The sequence below is a fragment of the Xiphophorus maculatus genome, chromosome 18 (assembly GCF_002775205.1).
Source record: "Xiphophorus maculatus strain JP 163 A chromosome 18, X_maculatus-5.0-male, whole genome shotgun sequence".
NCBI lineage: Eukaryota > Metazoa > Chordata > Actinopteri > Cyprinodontiformes > Poeciliidae > Xiphophorus > Xiphophorus maculatus.
Genome location: NC_036460.1, coordinates 25,446,999 through 25,465,474, shown reverse-complemented (window position 1 = coordinate 25,465,474; position 18,476 = coordinate 25,446,999). Strand labels below are relative to the sequence as shown.

The window sequence follows — 18,476 nt, the reverse complement described above, 5'->3', positions numbered from 1 at the left end:
AATGCAAAGTTGGAGTGTTTTTAGCATAAGAAACAGTCAATTTAAAATAGTTTATTAATTAATTATTTGCAGCTTCCACACTACACATGTAACACACATTATTTGCCATTACCGGTGATGGCTTTCTTTATTGTTGTTAGAAAATGTCACCATCTATTTACATTTATGTGCCTGTGAAGCCTTTGAAATTGGAGAGAGGGGAACTTAACTAACTGGAAAATAACTGCAAATTATTGCAAAATGTGTCAAAACATAGACGATATTTAATTACTTCATGAATACCCCCACAGATATTAAATTATCAAGACAAAATGTACAACCTACACAGATGCTATCATAATTTTGCTTCTACTATATTTCTGGTGCTTCTTTTGAGTGGTTGACTTTGAGAAAAATAAGTATTAAACTAATAATCTTATCATTTTGCAGTTCCTCGACTCATGATAGCTTTCTTGGTGTTTCTTTCTGGTCTCAGCAAGATTACATAACATTTAGGTCCAAACAGCGCCATCAAAAGGCCAAAACTGGAGGCCAGGATGGCGAACACCTCCACTGCATCTGCGTATTTGCCTGGAGAGTTGATATAAGCAGGAACAAAGGCCACCCACACGGCACAGAAGATCAGCATGCTGAACGTGATGAGTTTGGCCTCGTTAAAGTTGTCGGGTAGATTCCTTCCCAGAAATGCTAACAGGAAACTGATGATTGCCAGTAAGCCAACATACCCCAATAACACTGCAAAACCAACCGTGGACCCAACAACACACTCATAAACGATCTTGTCATTGTGGTACTGAGTGTTTTTATGAGGTGCCGGTGAGGCGGTCACAATCCACACCGTGCAAATTGCTGCTTGAACACATGTGAGCGCAAAAACCGTTCCTCTTTGCTGCACAGCACCAAACCACTTTAGATAGGTGCCACCTCCTGGCTTGGAGGCTTTGAACACAGCCAGAACCACCATGGTTTTAACCAGGATGCAGGACACACAAAGTACAAAGCTGACCCCAAACGCCACGTGTCTCAGCTGGCATGTCCACAGTTTTGGTCGTCCGATGAACAGCAGCGAACACAGGAAGCACAGCTTGAGTGACACCAAAATCAGAAAGCTCAGCTCTGAATTGTTTGCGCGTACCATGGGAGTGCTGCGGTGATAGGTGAAGATCCCTAAAACCGCAGTGCAGATGCATGTTCCCAGCAACGAAGCTGTAGTCAAGCAGACACCCAGAGGTTCGTGGTAAGAGAGGAACTCTGTTGTCTTAAGAATGCAGTGATCACGGCGGGGGCTTGACCAGAAATCCTCTGGACAGCTGAAGCACTCCACAGAGTCTGAGAACAAAAAAGCAAAACAGATTTTACAGTTAGTCATAATTTAAGATGCCACTTTTGATTCATTAACATACCACAATTTGAGGAGTTGGCGTTTAGGTTAAATAGGAAACGTTTTAGGAACCTCAAGTGACATAAACTTCTTGTCAGTTTTCTTTCTATTCTCTCAACGTGTTCATGTCAGCTATAAAGGGATCATTCACTCATATAAATGTAATTGTAACCATGCTACCAACTTGTTTTGTTGCTGATCTTTCCTTCAGAACAAGGAACACAATCAAAACAGCACACAGGTTGCCCCTTCTTCCTCGCCATGCGAGTCCCAGGATTACAGGTCTCACTGCACACCGACCGAGGAGGCTGCAGACACACGTGCAAAAAAAAAACAAACATATAATCAGATTTCTTCTAGCTCACTTATAAGCAGCACTTCAAATAAAATCAATGAAGGCAACCTGATTATTGTTGAAGTTCCAGAAGATTTTTTCTTCATTAAGAATGAGTTCTTCATCACCAGAAGCTGTCTTCTTGACAACGCCCACATTCAGTACTTGAACTCCACCGTCAGGGAGCCACAGCCAGTTCATGATGTCGTATATCGGCAGAGCATCACCGTTCTCATCAAATGACACATGATCCCCAAAGGGAATGGTAAAGTTGACTTTTTCCAAGTAATACATTAGCTGGAAATGTGAAGAGATCAATACTGTGACAAGGAGTCAAGCTTTGTTTTTGTCTGTCGTTTCTAAATTCTGATATCACCGCTCACAAGCTAACAAATGTTCGACGATAGAACACTTTCAGTAAAATTAAAACTATCTGGTATTCAGGTTGAGTATAAATCCTAATACGACACGATCTGATGAAAATACTAATGGCTTAGTGAAAACTGATGCCCTACCTGCCAAGCCTCCAGTTTTTGCAGAGAGGCACAGCTGTGCCCGCTGAAAGGGCCTCTCCCTGCCTGACACTGCAGCATCTCATCGAGGGCATGTGCCAGAGCATACACGGCCTTGTAAATGTTATATTCAGGCCTGAGGTTAGAAACATCCAGAAACTCAGTCTGCGCACTCTCCAAATCTTCTTCACCAGAGCATAATGCTCCCCCAGCTTCTAGCCAGTCTGCTGGAGGGGGAGCAAATCTACACTGAAATGTGTGTTCCCAGAACTGCCGTATCTGGAAAGTTTCATAAAAAGAAAAAAAACTGCTTGACAAAAGAAAGACAACAATGTATACCAGTGCAATTATAGGTCAAAGTTGAATCTCACCATAGTGTTCTGATTGTTGCTGCTATTCCCAGGCTGTGTGCTCAGGAGGAAATCTCTAAGTCCTAAAATGTCTCCTCGACGGATTGCAATGCCCAGCGTGCCACCCAGGTACGGCATGAGACGGGGGGTTTGGAGCACAGCCGCTGATGCCCAGGCTTCACTCGCCATCCACTGGAGCCCAGTCACGTTCTGCTTCATAACCTTTTTAGCAGGGAAGATGCAATTATGCAAAGTATTTGGCCTCTAAAACAATAAGTAATTAACACATAAGAAGGAGGGATACCTCTTCCATCAGCTGAATCATATTGATCTGATGGGCAAACACGATAACCACACGAGCTGTGGATTTTTTCATTCCTTCCACGATTCTCCGTAGCTCAGATGGGTTTTCGCCCCACGGTAAAATCTCAGTGTATGCAAGACAACCCAGTCCAGATTGAGTCAGCTCCGACTGGAAGGACTGGGCAACATGGAGCCCATAGTCATCGTCACTGACCAGCAGACCAGCCCACATCCAGCCAAAGCGTTTTAAAATCTGAAGCATTGCATGCACCTAAGTGGACACACTGCGTGAGATACCATTGCTTTCCTGTTCTCATAAAATCACAGTTGTATTACAATGATCATGCCTATTCTTCTGAATCTATGTACTATTAATTAATGTAATTTCGCCTGTGTGACATCTCATTTATAAATCAGTCACACCTGAAAAGTATCACTCGGGATTGTCCTAAAAAAGGACGGAAACCTCTGGCGATCACTTAGGCAAGAACACGTGGCAAAGTAGCTCACCTAAAAGAAACAAGGAAGTTACATTTTTATTATTTACATAACCCCAAACAAAGATGTGGTACATGTAATATACATTATTAGCGAAGCAGAAGTTCAGAAAGAAAACTTACGATGGGAAGTCTGAATAAGCCTATCACATCAGACGTGGCGATGGAAAACGTTGAAAAAGAATCGCCGACTATGCCGAGGACTGGAGGACCTCCTGAACATTTCTCCTGAGGAAGAAACTGTTCCTCTTGACCACTGGCCAGTGACAATGCAGCACTGAATCCAATTACCAGTGTGGCACAGTTGTCATAAAGGCTGTATCCCAAAGTCACATTGGGGAGCAGAGTTGGGTTTTTGTTAATTTCCTCAATGGCAAATGCCATGGTCATGGCATGTCTGAACCCTGGAGGGTCAAAGCTTACATATAGAATGCTACATGAAAACACAAGAAGGAAACACAGTGTGTGAACAAGCCACAGTGAGAGTGAAGCTTACCCTTGGCAGATGTGCTCACTTGGCTCTGAGGTGAACGTTAGCTCGGGGAACACAGAAGTGTAGTGAACCTCAAACAGTCCACCCAGAATCACGTCACCGGATTTGTGCATGCCATTAAGATGAAACCGTCTTCTTAATGTGCAAGATGGTAAAATGGATGAAGCTTGTGAATAATCAATGTCGAAGAACAACATCAATATGACAAACAAGGGCATTAATGACTTCAGAAGCGCCTCCATGATTACATATTCTCCTTAGACCAGTGCTTTTTACTTCCTTGAACACACATTTTATGTGGATCGTCCTCTCCCTTGATGGCTTTCATCATAAGAGGAGGAGGGCCAGAAGAGATCTCACTGAATCTTCCAATACATTGAGATTTAAGTTATTGACTTTTGTTGAGCAAGTGCTTACTTTTAGTTCCTTTCTTAAAACTCAATATACAGATTAATGTTGGTATGAATAATAATAAGAAAACTCAGCTCCACATAACGTGAAACATACTGCCACATTCAATAAATTACAATATTATTGAAAATTTCCTTTTTTTTGTTGTTGTTTTCAGATGTTTGTTGACCTTGATTGACAAAATGTATGTGGTGCTTTATGATATGCCCTTCTCTCTAATTGGCCACAGTCCAGTTTATGTTTGATTAAATAAGGTTTTCAAACACAGATGATCAAACTAATAAAAAATGTTTACCTACTCCCTTAGTTAGTAACCATTCCTGGCGTTCGACTATATTTGTTACAAAAGGCATTTTCTATAAATCCAAGCGATGATACTGTGCATATGTCAGGAATTTTTAAACCAATAGCCATTAATCTAAGGTGTCCTAACTAATTCTGTGTTCTAGTTACCTTGGAACTCTGAGCTGGGTTTGACATCAAACCCAACCTAGTTAAGTCGGAATTTCAACATGACGACAACCATAAACATTATTTGCAATACCTCTTGCAAACATAGTTTTAGGTTTTACTTTCCGTAAGCAAACACCACTTTTAATTTGTTCAGTGTATAGCTGAAGGTGTTACATACATCCGTTATCTCCATGAAGAAAGACCCCGGGCCGGGATTTGAACCCAGGACCTTCTTACTGCAAAGCAACAGTGCTACCAACTGTGCCACTGTGCAGCCTGCGTGGTGTTACGTACAGCATTGAATTTAGATGAATGCTTACAAGTGTGTCTTGTAAAATAAAAATGCTTCTACCAGAGCTTACCACTGTTTATGCAAGAAGCAGCCATGTCGAAAGAGAAAGTTGACCTTGCAAGTCTTAACTGGGGGTAGTCAGAGTTTCTCCCAGTTTCCCAAATGAATATCCAAATTTGCAGGCTGTGACTGTTGATTTTTCTGACTGGGAAGTCAACATTTTCCAGTTCTGAGGACAACTAATGCAACATAACTCCACATGCAGACTTAAAAGAGACTGTTTAGAATAGCAAAACGCTTCCTTGTGTCCAATTTAAGCAGTTTTAGGATTGGAATCCCAAAATACTAAATTAGATCACTGCCTTAAATAGTAGTATAATTAGTTAGTGAAATGGTACTTTCTTTTCATTTATTCAAATTAAATTTAACTGTGAGGTTAATTTCATTTTGTCAATAAATTTTGAATATTGAAGTGTAGTTGTTTGTGTTTTTTCCATGTATAGTTTCTTGCTGCTTGAAGAACACCAATGGTGGACTTAACCTTCCATCTGTTGTTATTTTAATACCTAGGCCTTATCAGGCAGACATGGGTAAACAATACCTGAGACTGATATATTTGGCTATTACTATCAAGTGGTACCCAAACTTGGTAAATTTATCTGAATTACAAATTTTCAGAATTGTTTGTTCTGTTTTTTTTATTCATGGCGTACACAGAGATATTCTGAATAAGTGATTTTGTTGGCAATATGAATTATCCATAGCTGAAAAGACATCCACCACAAAGCAATCAACATGGAACTGACATTTTCAATTGTGTCCTTGCAGTAAAACCACAGAACAGTAACATTTCTAGTGATAAAATGTGAAATTTAAATGGGTATTTCTTGCTGAAAGATGGCTTTATGTTCATCTAGATTTTTAACATATTACTAATGTCCACTAGATGGCAGCATTGGAGTTAAACTTTGAACAGATGTCTACATACTTGACTGACTTTAATAACACATTAAGTACTTTCAACCAGGTAGAAACTTATTGCATTACATATTTAGACTTGCAAAAGCCATACATAAATAAATAAAATCAGCATACAATGCTCTGTTGATTAAAGACTTTTTCATTAGATTCTTTAACCATAATTGTAATGTAATCTGTGTTTTTTGGTCATATTCACATTGGATATTCACCTGTAACTTTTTATTTCGACTTCGCTGTTTGTCATGTATGAATTCACAGTTTGAAAATAATCAATATTATGTAATCTAATATGAATGATTTTTAACAAAATAATGTGAGCATGGTATTACTGTATCAAATTAAAGAACAAATGTGTAAAGAAGTTGTTGGCCAGGCCCCAGTCAGATCTAAAATGGAAGAGAAGTCAAAGGCCACTGGGTGATGGCGTCTTCTCTCTGAAGTATGACGATATTTCATAAGGGAGCTATAAAAACTGTCTCAACAAACTCACACCCACACTTGGACACGGATGGAGATCTCATTGTTGCTCGTGAGCCTCAGACTGGCTCTGGGTCTGTCTGAGGGTGGATCAGATCGGGTCAGAACCCTGGCTTCACCCATAAAATGTAGCCTGCAGGGTTCAAATCATCTGCCTGCATTCACAATGAACGGGGACTTCGTCGTTGGAGGAGCTTTCTCAATTCACTACAAGGAGCTCACGAGGACTCACAACTACACCACTGTGCCTGAACCGCCTAGCTGTGCAAGGGGGTTAGTGACAATGAGAAGCGGTGGGGAAAAGAGGGAAGGGAATGGTAATCTGTGTCAGAACAAATATGTGTTTAGAACAATGCTGTTTATTGTTGCAAAGTTGTTATCTTGTCTAGAATATGGGATGGATGTTTTTTATTAGTTGTTCTAATTATTAGTTATAAGAATTTGAAGTTTAGTAACTTATTTGCCCATAGTATGAAACTACCATGTCTTTATATGATTACCCAATTTATTTTAACTTTAGAGGTTTAATCTGTTATGCAGATAACTAGCAATTGTATTTGTTCAAACAGAACAAACAGAATGTGGCTGTTCTTATTTATTTGTTTTTTTTTTCCAGTTATTTGTTAATTCTTACATTGTGTGTGAATTGTGAGACAGTTATTTTTTGTTTTTAAGCATATGCACTGACTGATGGCACTTTTTAAACTTCGTTGTTCTTGTGACAATGACAATAAAGATCTATCTATCTATCTATCTATCTATCTATCTATCTATCTATCTATCTATCTATCTATCTATCTATCTATCTATCTATCTATCTATCTATCTATCTATCTATCTATCTATCTATCTATCTATCTATCTATCTATCTATCTATCTATCTATCTATCTATCTATCTATCTATCTATCTATCTATCTATCTATCTATCTATCTATCTATCTATCTATCTATCTATCTATCTATCTATCTATCTATCAACTCCTTATGCCTGATATGTAGAATATCTACCCTTTGTAGATGTTCTACATCTACAAAGGGTAGATATTCAACTGCTGGTAAACATTGATTCTATGTTAGATTCAACAATGACATGTTGTAAATGTAATATAAATGTCTGAAATGTCTCTGTTCAGCATCAACAGTCGAGAACTGCGCTTCTCTCGCACAATGATCTTTGCAATCGAGGAGATTAACAACAGCACAGAACTGCTGCCAGGAGTCAAACTCGGTTATCAGATCCACGATTCGTGCGCCTCCGTGCCCATGGCCATGCATGCAGCATTTCACCTGTCAAATGGGCAAGATGCTGTGTTTGAGACAGGCCATAATTGTTCTTCGTCTGGTGTAGTAATGGCTGTTGTTGGTGAGTCTGGTTCCACCCCATCCATTAGTATTTCTCGTATTTTGGGGCCCTTCAACATACCTCTGGTAAGTAGACTTTACTAAACGTAGCGACTTTAGCTCAAATGCTTAAAAAGGGTTAACACTGGCTTTCCTTGTGATAGGTGAGCCACTTTGCCACTTGTGCCTGCCTGTCGGATAAAGATCAGTACCCAACATTTTTCAGGACAATCCCCAGTGATCAGTTTCAAGCCGATGCGCTGGCTAAGCTGGTGAAACACTTTGGCTGGACTTGGATAGGAGCCGTCCACTCGGATTCGGATTATGGTAACAATGGCATGGCCTCTTTTCTAGAAGTAGCACTCAGAGAGGGGATCTGTGTGGAGTACACTGAGTCTTTCTATCGGACCGATCCAACCAGCAAGATTCAAGGAGTAGCTGATGCCATCCGCAGGTCTCAGCATTTTTTTAGCACTTGTTGTATGTTTTGTTAGAATGTTGACTCTTTTTACAGATAGTAAAAAAAAGTTATGCGGTGAAATATGATATTGTGAAATATATTTTTTCTCCCTTCAGGTCAACAGCGGTGGTTGTTGTCGCATTTGTAGCTGCTGGCGATATGAAATTTCTCTTAGAGGAGCTGGCCCGAAATCCTCCTCCACCTCGTCAGTGGATCGGGAGTGAGTCTTGGGTAACAGATCCACTCTTGATGAGATTCAGTTTCTGTGCGGGAGCCATTGGAGTTGCCATTCAGCAGTCTGTCATCCCGGGCCTGAGAGATTTCCTCCTGGATCTCTCTCCCTCTGAAGTGTCTGCCTCTCCAGTTCTTACTGAATTCTGGGAGGATGCATTCAACTGCAGCTTGACAACAAGTGAGAATTTAACCATCATTATCAATATATAAACATGTTTGGTTGCATCAGAAACCAAAACATGTAATATTTATGTACTTATCTAAACAAACACTTTAACAAACAATCTGCAATAAATTTAATCATGATTTGAGTTAATATTCAATGCCCTTATCTTGTTTGCCCATTAGCCTTTTAGATTTTTTATTAAGGAATCCAAACTTTACCAAGAACTGAAGACTACGAAAAGTTTTAGTACTATCAATTACCAATTGTTGTCCTATTGTATGTACACTATAATTTTATAATTTTGATTGTGTACATGGAAACAAAGAATATTCCCAGTTCTTACTTAGTTTAGAGTCATATTAACTTGTGTGGTATGTCGTGCAAAAACATCAAACACAAGAAAATTAGAAATTTCTTTCACAATAACTACTTTTGGCTGCATTTTTAGGTGCAACAGTAAGGGGCAAACTTTGCGAAGGAACTGAAGACCTAAACTCTCTAAATAATCTCTATACTGAAACGTCCAAGTACAGAATCACCAACATGGTGTACAAAGCTGTTTATGCCATAGCACACGCTGTTCACAGTGCAGTGTGTCAGGAAAAAAAGTCAACCGCTCAGTGTGACAAACACATTAGACTGGAGCCCAAACAGGTCAGTTTAAATTAAAACCGAATCCCACTAATATTTCATTTGAAAGCTTTTGATATGGTCAGGCACAAACATCGTTGTCAGTTATCATAGATTCATTTTTCTCTCGATTCTTTTTGTGAATCACAGATTTTCACTGAATTAAAGAACGTCAAGTTTTCCCAGAATGGCTATCATGTATCGTTTGATGCTAAAGGAGATCCTCTAGCCTTTTATGAGCTGGTCAACTGGCAGAAGACTGAGAGTGGAGTCAATGAGCTGATAACTGTGGGATACTATGATGCATCACTGCCTAAAGGCCAGGAGTTTCACATTTACAAGAATTTAACCTGGGTGGAAGGAAGAGTGCAAGTAATGGGTCAAAGAAAAATAGATGAAAACTTTGTGGAAGGAGTGATTTGAGTCATATTCCCATTCTAACATCAGTTATTTGTTTCTCCTTGTCTGGAAGGTTCCAGTGTCAGTTTGCTCAGAGAGTTGTCCTCCAGGAACTCGTAAAGTGTTGCAGAAAGGAAAACCAATCTGCTGCTATGACTGTATACCATGTCCTGAAGGAGAGATCAGTAATATGACAGGTAGAATCTAATGTTTTAATGTTTACAAACATCTTGATATTCATTTGTTCTAAAAACTCTGATTTTATTCATAGATGCTCCAGATTGCATTCCATGCCCTAGTGAATTCTGGCCTAATTCAGACAATACTGCCTGTTTCCCAAAAGCTGTGGAGTTCCTCTCTTTTGATGAAGTATTGGGAATCATTCTAGAAATATTCTCCATCAGTGGAGCCTGTCTGGCCATCATTACAACAGTGATTTTCTTCCATCACAGAACAACTCCAATTGTCAGAGCCAACAACTCAGAGCTGAGCTTCCTGCTGCTCTTCTCTCTGACTCTGTGTTTCTTATGTTCATTAACTTTCATTGGAGCCCCCTCTGAGTGGTCCTGCATGCTGCGGCACACAGCGTTTGGCATCACATTTGTTCTCTGTATCTCCTGTGTTCTTGGGAAAACTATAGTGGTTCTAATGGCCTTTAAAGCTACACTTCCTGGTAGTAATGTCATGAAATGGTTTGGACCTGTACAACAAAGAATGACTGTAGTGTCTTTTACATTTATTCAAGTTTTAATATGTATCATTTGGTTGGTTGTGAGTCCTCCCTTCCCAGTGAAAAATCTGACCACCTACAAGGAGAAGATCATCCTGGAATGTGCGTTAGGCTCTGCTGTTGGTTTCTGGGCTGTGCTCGGCTACATCGGCCTGCTGGCTGTGTTTTGCTTTGTGTTAGCTGTTCTAGCTCGGAAACTACCTGATAATTTCAACGAAGCCAAGATGATAACCTTCAGCATGTTGATATTCTGTGCAGTCTGGATCACCTTCATCCCAGCTTATGTCAGCTCTCCTGGAAAATTTACTGTGGCTGTGGAGATCTTTGCTATTCTGGCCTCCAGTTTTGGACTCATACTGTGTATATTTGCTCCAAAGTGTTTCATCATTTTGTTTCAGCCAGAAAAAAACACCAAGAAATATTTAATGAACAAAAATTGAATGGGTACTGTCAATAACTAGAAAATGTTATAAAATGATGGGATTTCTTTGTATTAGTTTATTTTGCAATGTTAAATTTTAATGCATAGTCGTTCTACTTGTACGTATGTTTTTCCTACTTTAGTCTACTTGTGACATTTTGGGAAATTACCATGAAATCTATCTAAATAACAAATAAAACTTATGTAAAACTACAACTTGGTTTGGTTTCACTCCCTCAACTTTAAATCCCATCTTTCTATAAAAAAACCCAAATGGGTAAAAGTTCCAGAGGGCAAAGACTTTGGATCTACTTCACTCTTTACCATGTGTGTCAGGTGTGATTTTTTTAACTCAATATATTTTATATTAATTATTTTGTGGTTTGGGTGTAGGACCAGTTCTGCACAATATTACAAAAAATGCAAAATTTCACTGATGGACGGACAGATATATAAATGAGTATATGTATTTATTTATTAGGGTATAACATAATGCCACATACATTGAATATGCATATGTATGTTGCAAAAAACATAATGCTCCACATGTGAAAGTAGGTCTCTTGGGCTCCTCCTGGGAACTCGAACAACAAGTCTTACTGCTATGCTGCCTTTGTTCAGAGTCTCAGACAGGTTATATAAATTGGTAACAACACTTCCCCACCTTTAGAGCTGGAGGGATGGAGACCTCACTTCTCCTTGTTGGCTTGAGACTAGCTCTGAGTCAGAGTGTTGGCTCATTTTTTGCTTTTAGTGGGTCAGATGGTGTCAAAAATGGGGCTTTAGCTATCAACTGTACTCTGCAGGGTACTGCTCGTGTACCTGCATTCTCAATGGATGGGGAGTTCATTATTGGCGGCGTTTTTTCCTTACATTACAAAGAGCTGACAAAGATTCACAGCTACACCACTGCGCCTGAGCCGCCCACCAGCACTGGGAGGTTGGTAAAAGGGAGAGGGGTGGGAAATGGAAGGGGTGATATACTCAAAAGTGAGGGTTATGATTTGCATGATGTAGAGTTGTGCAGCAAATTGCAATGATTTATATACATAAGGATATTTTTCAAGAATTATTTGCATAACATCAAAATTAATGCCAACAGTGTAAAATAATACTATGTAGATACTGATCGAGAAAATCTGACACTGACGGTAATAAAGTCATATTCAATAAATTAGAATATGCTTTCAAAAGAGGCTCATTTGTCAGATTAAAAGTACAATTTGAAATAGAAAACTTTTAAGCAGTTTTTCCACATTAGATACACTTTTTTACATTTAGAATGTCTTTGTTACAACGTACCATTCTGATCTTGAATGTAATTTATTGCAACCAATAAATCACCATCATTAACAGAAAAAAGCTTTAAATAATCGACCCGTGAGGAATTAATCTATGTAACGGTTACTATCAGCTGAGATCTGTTGAGTATGACTGTACATAGAAAAAATACGAAATGTTTTCCTCATCTATGTTTTTTTCTAAGACTAATTTTGTTGGTGATCATTTGAACTGATGATATGCTATATATAAAAAGGAGTAATTTAAATGTCTGTGTGCAGCATCAACAGTCGTGAACTGCGCTTCAGTCGTGCAATGATCTTTGCGATTGAGGAGATAAACAACAGCACAGAGCTGCTGCCTGGGATTAAACTCGGGTATAAGATCTACGATTCATGCGCCTCTGTGACTGTGGCCACTCATGTGGCATTTCAGCTGTCAAACGGGGAGGACCCCATGATCCAGACAGGACATAATTGTTCTAATGTAGGCATGGTAACGGGTGTTATTGGTGAATCTGGATCCACTCCATCTATTGGCATGTCACGCATCTTTGGGCCCTTCAATATTCCTCTGGCAAGTAGTGTGACTTTTTTACAAGATGGAAAACACTTATTGCGGCATATGTCTGGTAAAAAAAGATCAATTGTTTTTTTTGCTGTTTTAGGTGAGCCACTTTGCTACCTGTGCCTGCCTGTCAGATAAGAAGCAGTTTCCGACTTTCTTCAGAACGATTCCCAGTGACCATTACCAAGCTGATGCGTTGGCCAAACTGGTGAAACACTTTGGCTGGACTTGGATCGGAACAATCCATTCTGACTCAGATTATGGAAGAAATGGCATGGCCTCTTTTCTTGAAGCAGCACACAGAGAAGGGATTTGTGTGGAGTACACTGAAGCTTTCTATCGGACTGACCCACACAAGATTCAAATAGTAGCAGATGTCATCCGCAGGTTTGAGCCTCTTCTATCTTTTAAATGTGCTTAGTTAAGATGTAGACCGTTTTTACTAGCCACTTTAAAACACCTTTAAAACATTTAAACATTGATTTCATACAAGTATAAATGAAAGTAGCTTTGTACATATTTTTCTCTTCAGGTCAACTTCGATCGTTGTGGTGGCATTTACTGCCTCTGGTGATATGAAATTCCTGTTAGAGGAGCTAAACCAACAACCTCCTTCGCCTCGTCAGTGGATTGGAAGTGAGGGCTGGATAACAGACCTTCAGCTGATGAGATTCAGTTTCTGTGCAGGAGCCATTGGAGTTGCTATTCAGCAATCTGTCATCCCAGGACTTGGAGACTTCCTGCTGGGTCTCTCTCCCTCTGAAGTAGCCGCCTCCTCCGTCCTCACAGACTTCTGGGAGGAAGCATTCAACTGCAGCTTGACGAATAGTGAGAATCGAACATGATCAATTCTCAGTTTTGATTTCTTTTTTGAAGTAAATTAGTTAAAGTTTCAAACTTGATCATATTCTTTAGACGGAAATCAGTATTTCTTACAGCTTGTGAAGTGATAAAGGGCTCTCTTATGATATTTAGAAGTTTTTTGATGATATTACAAGATATGTCATATGATATTCATATCACAGTGACTCATTTTAAAACCTCTCATGGTTTTAAAATGCTGAAAGAATTTCGATGCAATATGAAATTATCATAACACCTTATTTTTCATTGCTTATGTTTTAGTTCTTTCTACAAAAAATAAACCATGTGATGGAACTGAAGACTTAATGACACTCAAGATCCCGTATACTGAAACGTCTAAATTCAGAATTACCAACATGGTGTACAAGGCTGTTTATGCCATAGCACACGCTATTCACAATGCAGTGTGTGTGGAAACGTCATCCACAACTAATTGTAAAAAACAAACAATGTTAGACTTAAGTCAGGTAAGATTTAATTTGGAAAGTTCTCTTGACACATCATATAATACTAAATAACTTAATTGAACAGAGTGCAGCTCTTGGTTCCCCTTTCTTTATTTTTGCGCATGTCTTCAGATTTTTACCAAACTGAAGAAAGTCAACTTTACCCAGAATGGTTACCATGTGTCTTTTGATGCTAATGGAGACCCGGTGGCTTCATATGATGTTGTAAACTGGCAGAAAAGCGGGAGTGGAGATATTGAACCGGTAACAGTGGGATACTATGATGCATCGCTGCCCAAAGGCCAGGAGTTTCGTATCAACAGGAACTTAACCTGGTTGGATGGAGGCCTGGAAGTAATGGCAAAAACATACAACATTCCTCAACTGTTTGAAAATAGCTGTGTAGCACATGGTTACTTTTTCCTAATTTGTACTTTTTTCTGTTTCAGGTTCTAGTGTCAGTTTGCTCAGAGAGTTGTCCTCCAGGAACTCGTAAAGTGTTGCAGAAAGGAAAACCAATCTGCTGCTATGACTGTATACCATGTCCTGAAGGAGAGATCAGTAATATGACAGGTGAAACTGTTTAAAATGTATATTTTATGATGACATATTTTAAATACTTACAACCATTTCTAACTTTATATTTAGATTCTCCTGATTGCATCGCATGTCCCAGAGAGTTCTGGCCTAATGCAGAAAAAGACGCTTGTTTCCACAAACCTGTGGAGTTTCTTTCCTTCGATGAAGTCCTGTCAATCATCCTGGCTGCATTCTCCATCAGTGGAGCCTGTCTGGCCATCATTACAACAGTGATTTTCTTCCATCACAGAACAACTCCAATTGTCAGAGCCAACAACTCTGAGCTGAGCTTCCTGCTGCTCTTCTCTTTGACTCTGTGTTTCTTATGTTCATTAACTTTCATTGGAGCCCCCTCTGAGTGGTCCTGCATGCTGCGGCACACAGCGTTTGGCATCACATTTGTTCTCTGTATCTCCTGTGTTCTTGGGAAAACTATAGTGGTTCTAATGGCCTTTAAAGCTACACTTCCTGGTAGTAATACAATGAAATGGTTTGGTCCTGTACAACAAAGAATGACTGTAGTATCTATCACCTTTATTCAAGTTATAATATGTATCATTTGGTTGGTTGTGAGTCCTCCCTTCCCAGTGAAAAATCTGACCACCTACAAGGAGAAGATCATCCTGGAATGTGCGTTAGGCTCTGCTGTTGGTTTCTGGGCTGTGCTCGGCTACATCGGCCTGCTGGCTGTGTTTTGCTTTGTGTTAGCTGTTCTAGCTCGGAAACTACCTGATAATTTCAACGAAGCCAAGATGATAACCTTCAGCATGTTGATATTCTGTGCAGTCTGGATCACCTTCATCCCAGCTTATGTCAGCTCTCCTGGAAAATTGACTGTGGCTGTGGAGATCTTTGCTATTCTGGCCTCCAGTTTTGGACTGATACTGTGTATATTTGCTCCAAAGTGTTTCATCATTTTGTTTCAGCCAGAAAAAAACACCAAGAAATATTTAATGAATAGAAACAAAATGTAGGATGTGAATGTGATAAGTCATAGAGACAAATCATGCAAGAAAAATTTAACTGCTCTTGCTTAAAAATGTGCATATCATTCTTTTGATGTAATTTCATTCATTTTGTATTTTAGAAAAATGTTGAAATGTTTATTTAAATTTGCAAATTAAATTTCAAGTCTACATCTTCATATTGCAGAGTGACTATTTCACTTTTTATTTCATAACTCCATACTTCAGTCGTACACTTGGAGTGGTCAAAATCTAAAGATTGATATAAGCCTTTATAGTTTTGATCTATCAGATCATCAGTCAAAGAATAACTACAGTTATTCCTTGACTATGGTTAAGACCTAAAAATAAAACTGAAACAACTTTAAGCTGATTTCATTAAACCACGACGATCAGTAATATCAATTGTAGACTACAAATTTGTAGACCTTTTCCAGTTTGTCACACAGATGCAATGCATATTCCGTGTCTTGCAAAAGTATTCATACCTCTTGAACATTTCCATATTTTGTCACATTACAACCACAAACAAATATATTTCATTGGAATTTAACGTGACAGACACAGTGGTACGCAATAGTCAAATAGAAATAAAATTTAACACGATTCAAAACATTTTTTTACAAATAAAAAATTGAAAAGTGCAGTGTGCAAAAGTATCCAGACTTCCCTGAGTCAATACTTCTGGAACGACCTTTTGCTACAACTCCAGCTGCAAGTCTTCTAGGGTTCGTCTCTACCAGCTTTTTGCATCTAGTGACTGAAATTTTTGCCCATTCTTTACAAAACAACTCAAGGTCAGTCAGATTAGATGAAGAGCATTTGTCTACAGCAGTTTTCAGATCTTGCCACAGACTCTCAAATGGGTCTAGGTCTGTACTTTGACTGGGCCATTCTGACAAATGAATTTGCTTTATTTTGAATTGGCCCCTTGTAGCCCTGACTTTATGTTTAGGGTCGCTGTCCTGCTGGAAGGTGAACAGCCATCCTAGTTTCAAGTCTTTGCAGACTCCAACAGGTTTTCTTTCAAGATTGTCCTGTATTCGGCTCCACCCATCCACTTTGACCATCTTCCATGTCCCTGCTGAAGAGAAGCACCCCCAGAGCATCATGGTGCCACCACCATATTTGACAGTGGTGATGGTGTGTCCAGAGTGATGTCCATTGCTAGTTCTCTGCCTCACACAGCTCTTTGAATTTTGGGGGAAAAGTTCAATAATGATCTCATTTGACCAAAGCACCATCTTCAGGGCTTCCGGAAAACTGCAAAAAGGACTTCTTGTGGTTTTGTTTTGTCAATGGCGTCCTTCTTGCCACTTCCATAAAGACCATGTGTTCCTTGGACTTCATGGCGCTGTTTGCGCCCCAATATTCTCTTAGCCAACCTCTGACGCCATCACAGAGCAGCTGGGCTTGTACTGAGATTAGATTACACACAGGTGGACGATATTTAGTCTTAAGCAATCATCAGGCAACTTCTGAAAGCAATTGGTTGTGCTCAGAATAAAGGGGAAGAATTCTTTTGCACACAACACTTTTCAGTAGTGATGTTACGTGATGTGCCGAGGCTTCGAGGCGTGTGTCGAGTAATGGAGGGGGCGTTTCCGTAAAGCGTGTATCGAGGCTTGCTTCATTTAGGGGAGGAGCCGAAAACGATGACGTCCGAAGCCTCGCTGCCTGGCTGTATCACGTGACTGCTTCGGGAAGTGGCTCAGAGTTTGGCGCGGGGTTTGACAGCTTTAGAAACCCCACAGGCTCCATTCAAAATGTGGGTTGTTGTAGGCGAGTTGCGGTCAGTTGAGAGAGTGGAAAGAGTTTTGATAGTTTGGATAGCAGAGTTTGGATAGTGGTTATTTAGTTTGAGACAGTTAGTTTGGTGTTTGGAGAGTTTAGGAGAGAGAGAGATAGGAGATTTAGGAGCGCGAGGACAGGATAGGAGTAGGATGGAGCCGGCGAGAAAGAGGAGGATTTCCCCTATGTGGGAACATTTCGATTTGATAAGCCCTAACAAGGTAAGGTGAACTGAACATTTGCAGATGCATTATGTTTGCTTATGAGGAACTGTATTTTTCACTGTTTCTTATTTTCTGTAAAGGTGAGGTGTTTATTGTGCTCCAAGGAGTTGGGGTACAATAATAACACCTCATCCATGTAGTGTCAAAAAAGTGAAATCGTTTGAAACCAAAAACTGTGGAGAAATTGTTGTTTCTTAATAAAAATGCATGAAATCATCCAAGTTACACAAGCATTAGCCTATTCACTACCCCCTCCCTATTTCCACAAGCACTTTCACTGTCCTCTGCCTGATTAAGTCCAGGCCATTTTTCTAGAGTCACAGAAAAACATTATTACACAACATGCCATATCACATGACACTACTATTTTGGGAATAATTACACACAGAGAATACATTCAAACAATATTTTATTATACACATACATAATTTATGTAGACAAATGATTTCGTCCTACATCTTTTGTGAAGTAATTCCCAAGAGCCATAATAAACAAAAATTCAATGCATCACACGTGTTAAGATACAGCTGGCTGTGATTATACACCTGGCCAGTAGGTGGTTTCGTGTGCACATGAAGCCTCAAGAAATGAACCCTTTCTCGAACCAGTTGGCTCAAGTGGTTCAATGCCTCATGAGGCTTCATCTCACCATCACTACTTTTCAGACATTTCAGGTTTTTGTTTGTAAAAAAAACCTTTTGAATCATGCTTAAATTTCTTTCTACTTCACAATTGTGTACCACTTTTAGCAGGTCTTTCACAGAAAATTCCAATAAAAACGGTGTATATATTTACATATATAACAGATGTAAGACCCTTCTATTTTTAATCTTCTTCAAACCAGCATTAACTCTATTACTACTCAATGAGATGTTTAAATATGAATGTAAA

General features: G+C 39.4%; 3 protein-coding genes across 3 annotated transcripts; 2 read left to right on the top strand and 1 right to left on the bottom strand.

Annotated features, from left to right (window-relative positions):
• Positions 1-418: 418 nt before the first annotated feature.
• On the bottom strand, positions 419-4,067 carry LOC102223292 (extracellular calcium-sensing receptor-like). Its single transcript, XM_005800957.2, has 9 exons — positions 3,874-4,067; positions 3,501-3,795; positions 3,304-3,390; positions 2,882-3,151; positions 2,599-2,799; positions 2,231-2,506; positions 1,785-2,012; positions 1,566-1,689; positions 419-1,329 (listed from the first exon to the last, which is right to left on the bottom strand). Exons 1-9 carry the CDS (start codon positions 4,065-4,067, stop codon positions 419-421), a joined length of 2,586 nt encoding a protein of 861 aa, XP_005801014.2.
• Positions 4,068-6,534: 2,467 nt separating this feature from the next.
• LOC102223034 (extracellular calcium-sensing receptor-like) lies at positions 6,535-10,972 on the top strand. The gene is made up of 8 exons (XM_014469467.2): positions 6,535-6,757; positions 7,621-7,915; positions 7,993-8,282; positions 8,405-8,700; positions 9,137-9,342; positions 9,469-9,690; positions 9,791-9,914; positions 9,989-10,972. Exons 1-8 carry the CDS (start codon positions 6,651-6,653, stop codon positions 10,885-10,887), a joined length of 2,439 nt encoding a protein of 812 aa, XP_014324953.2. The 5' UTR covers positions 6,535-6,650; the 3' UTR covers positions 10,888-10,972.
• A 714-nt stretch (positions 10,973-11,686) lies between these two features.
• LOC102234337 (extracellular calcium-sensing receptor-like) lies at positions 11,687-15,579 on the top strand. The gene is made up of 8 exons (XM_014475793.2): positions 11,687-11,808; positions 12,431-12,725; positions 12,817-13,103; positions 13,249-13,544; positions 13,842-14,047; positions 14,159-14,380; positions 14,476-14,599; positions 14,675-15,579. Exons 1-8 carry the CDS (start codon positions 11,702-11,704, stop codon positions 15,577-15,579), a joined length of 2,442 nt encoding a protein of 813 aa, XP_014331279.2. The 5' UTR covers positions 11,687-11,701.
• The last annotated feature ends 2,897 nt before the right edge of the window (positions 15,580-18,476 follow it).

Excerpts from the sequence above, each read along its gene's own strand:
- LOC102223034 (XM_014469467.2), top strand. The coding sequence starts at position 6,651 with ATGAACGGGGACTTCGTCGTTGGAGGAGCTTTCTCAATTCACTACAAG. Across the intron at positions 8,283-8,404 it reads GTAGCTGATGCCATCCGCAG|GTCAACAGCGGTGGTTGTTG; the intron begins GTCTCAGCATTT and ends TTCTCCCTTCAG. Across the intron at positions 9,343-9,468 it reads TTAGACTGGAGCCCAAACAG|ATTTTCACTGAATTAAAGAA; the intron begins GTCAGTTTAAAT and ends TGTGAATCACAG.
- LOC102223292 (XM_005800957.2), bottom strand. The coding sequence starts at position 4,067 with ATGTTGTTCTTCGACATTGATTATTCACAAGCTTCATCCATTTTACCA. Across the intron at positions 3,152-3,303 it reads TCCCGAGTGATACTTTTCAG|GTGCATGCAATGCTTCAGAT; the intron begins GTGTGACTGATT and ends GTGTCCACTTAG. Across the intron at positions 1,690-1,784 it reads GGAACTTCAACAATAATCAG|CCTCCTCGGTCGGTGTGCAG; the intron begins GTTGCCTTCATT and ends GTGTGTCTGCAG.
- LOC102234337 (XM_014475793.2), top strand. The coding sequence starts at position 11,702 with ATGGATGGGGAGTTCATTATTGGCGGCGTTTTTTCCTTACATTACAAA. Across the intron at positions 11,809-12,430 it reads CCGCCCACCAGCACTGGGAG|CATCAACAGTCGTGAACTGC; the intron begins GTTGGTAAAAGG and ends GTCTGTGTGCAG. Across the intron at positions 13,545-13,841 it reads CAACTGCAGCTTGACGAATA|TTCTTTCTACAAAAAATAAA; the intron begins GTGAGAATCGAA and ends CTTATGTTTTAG.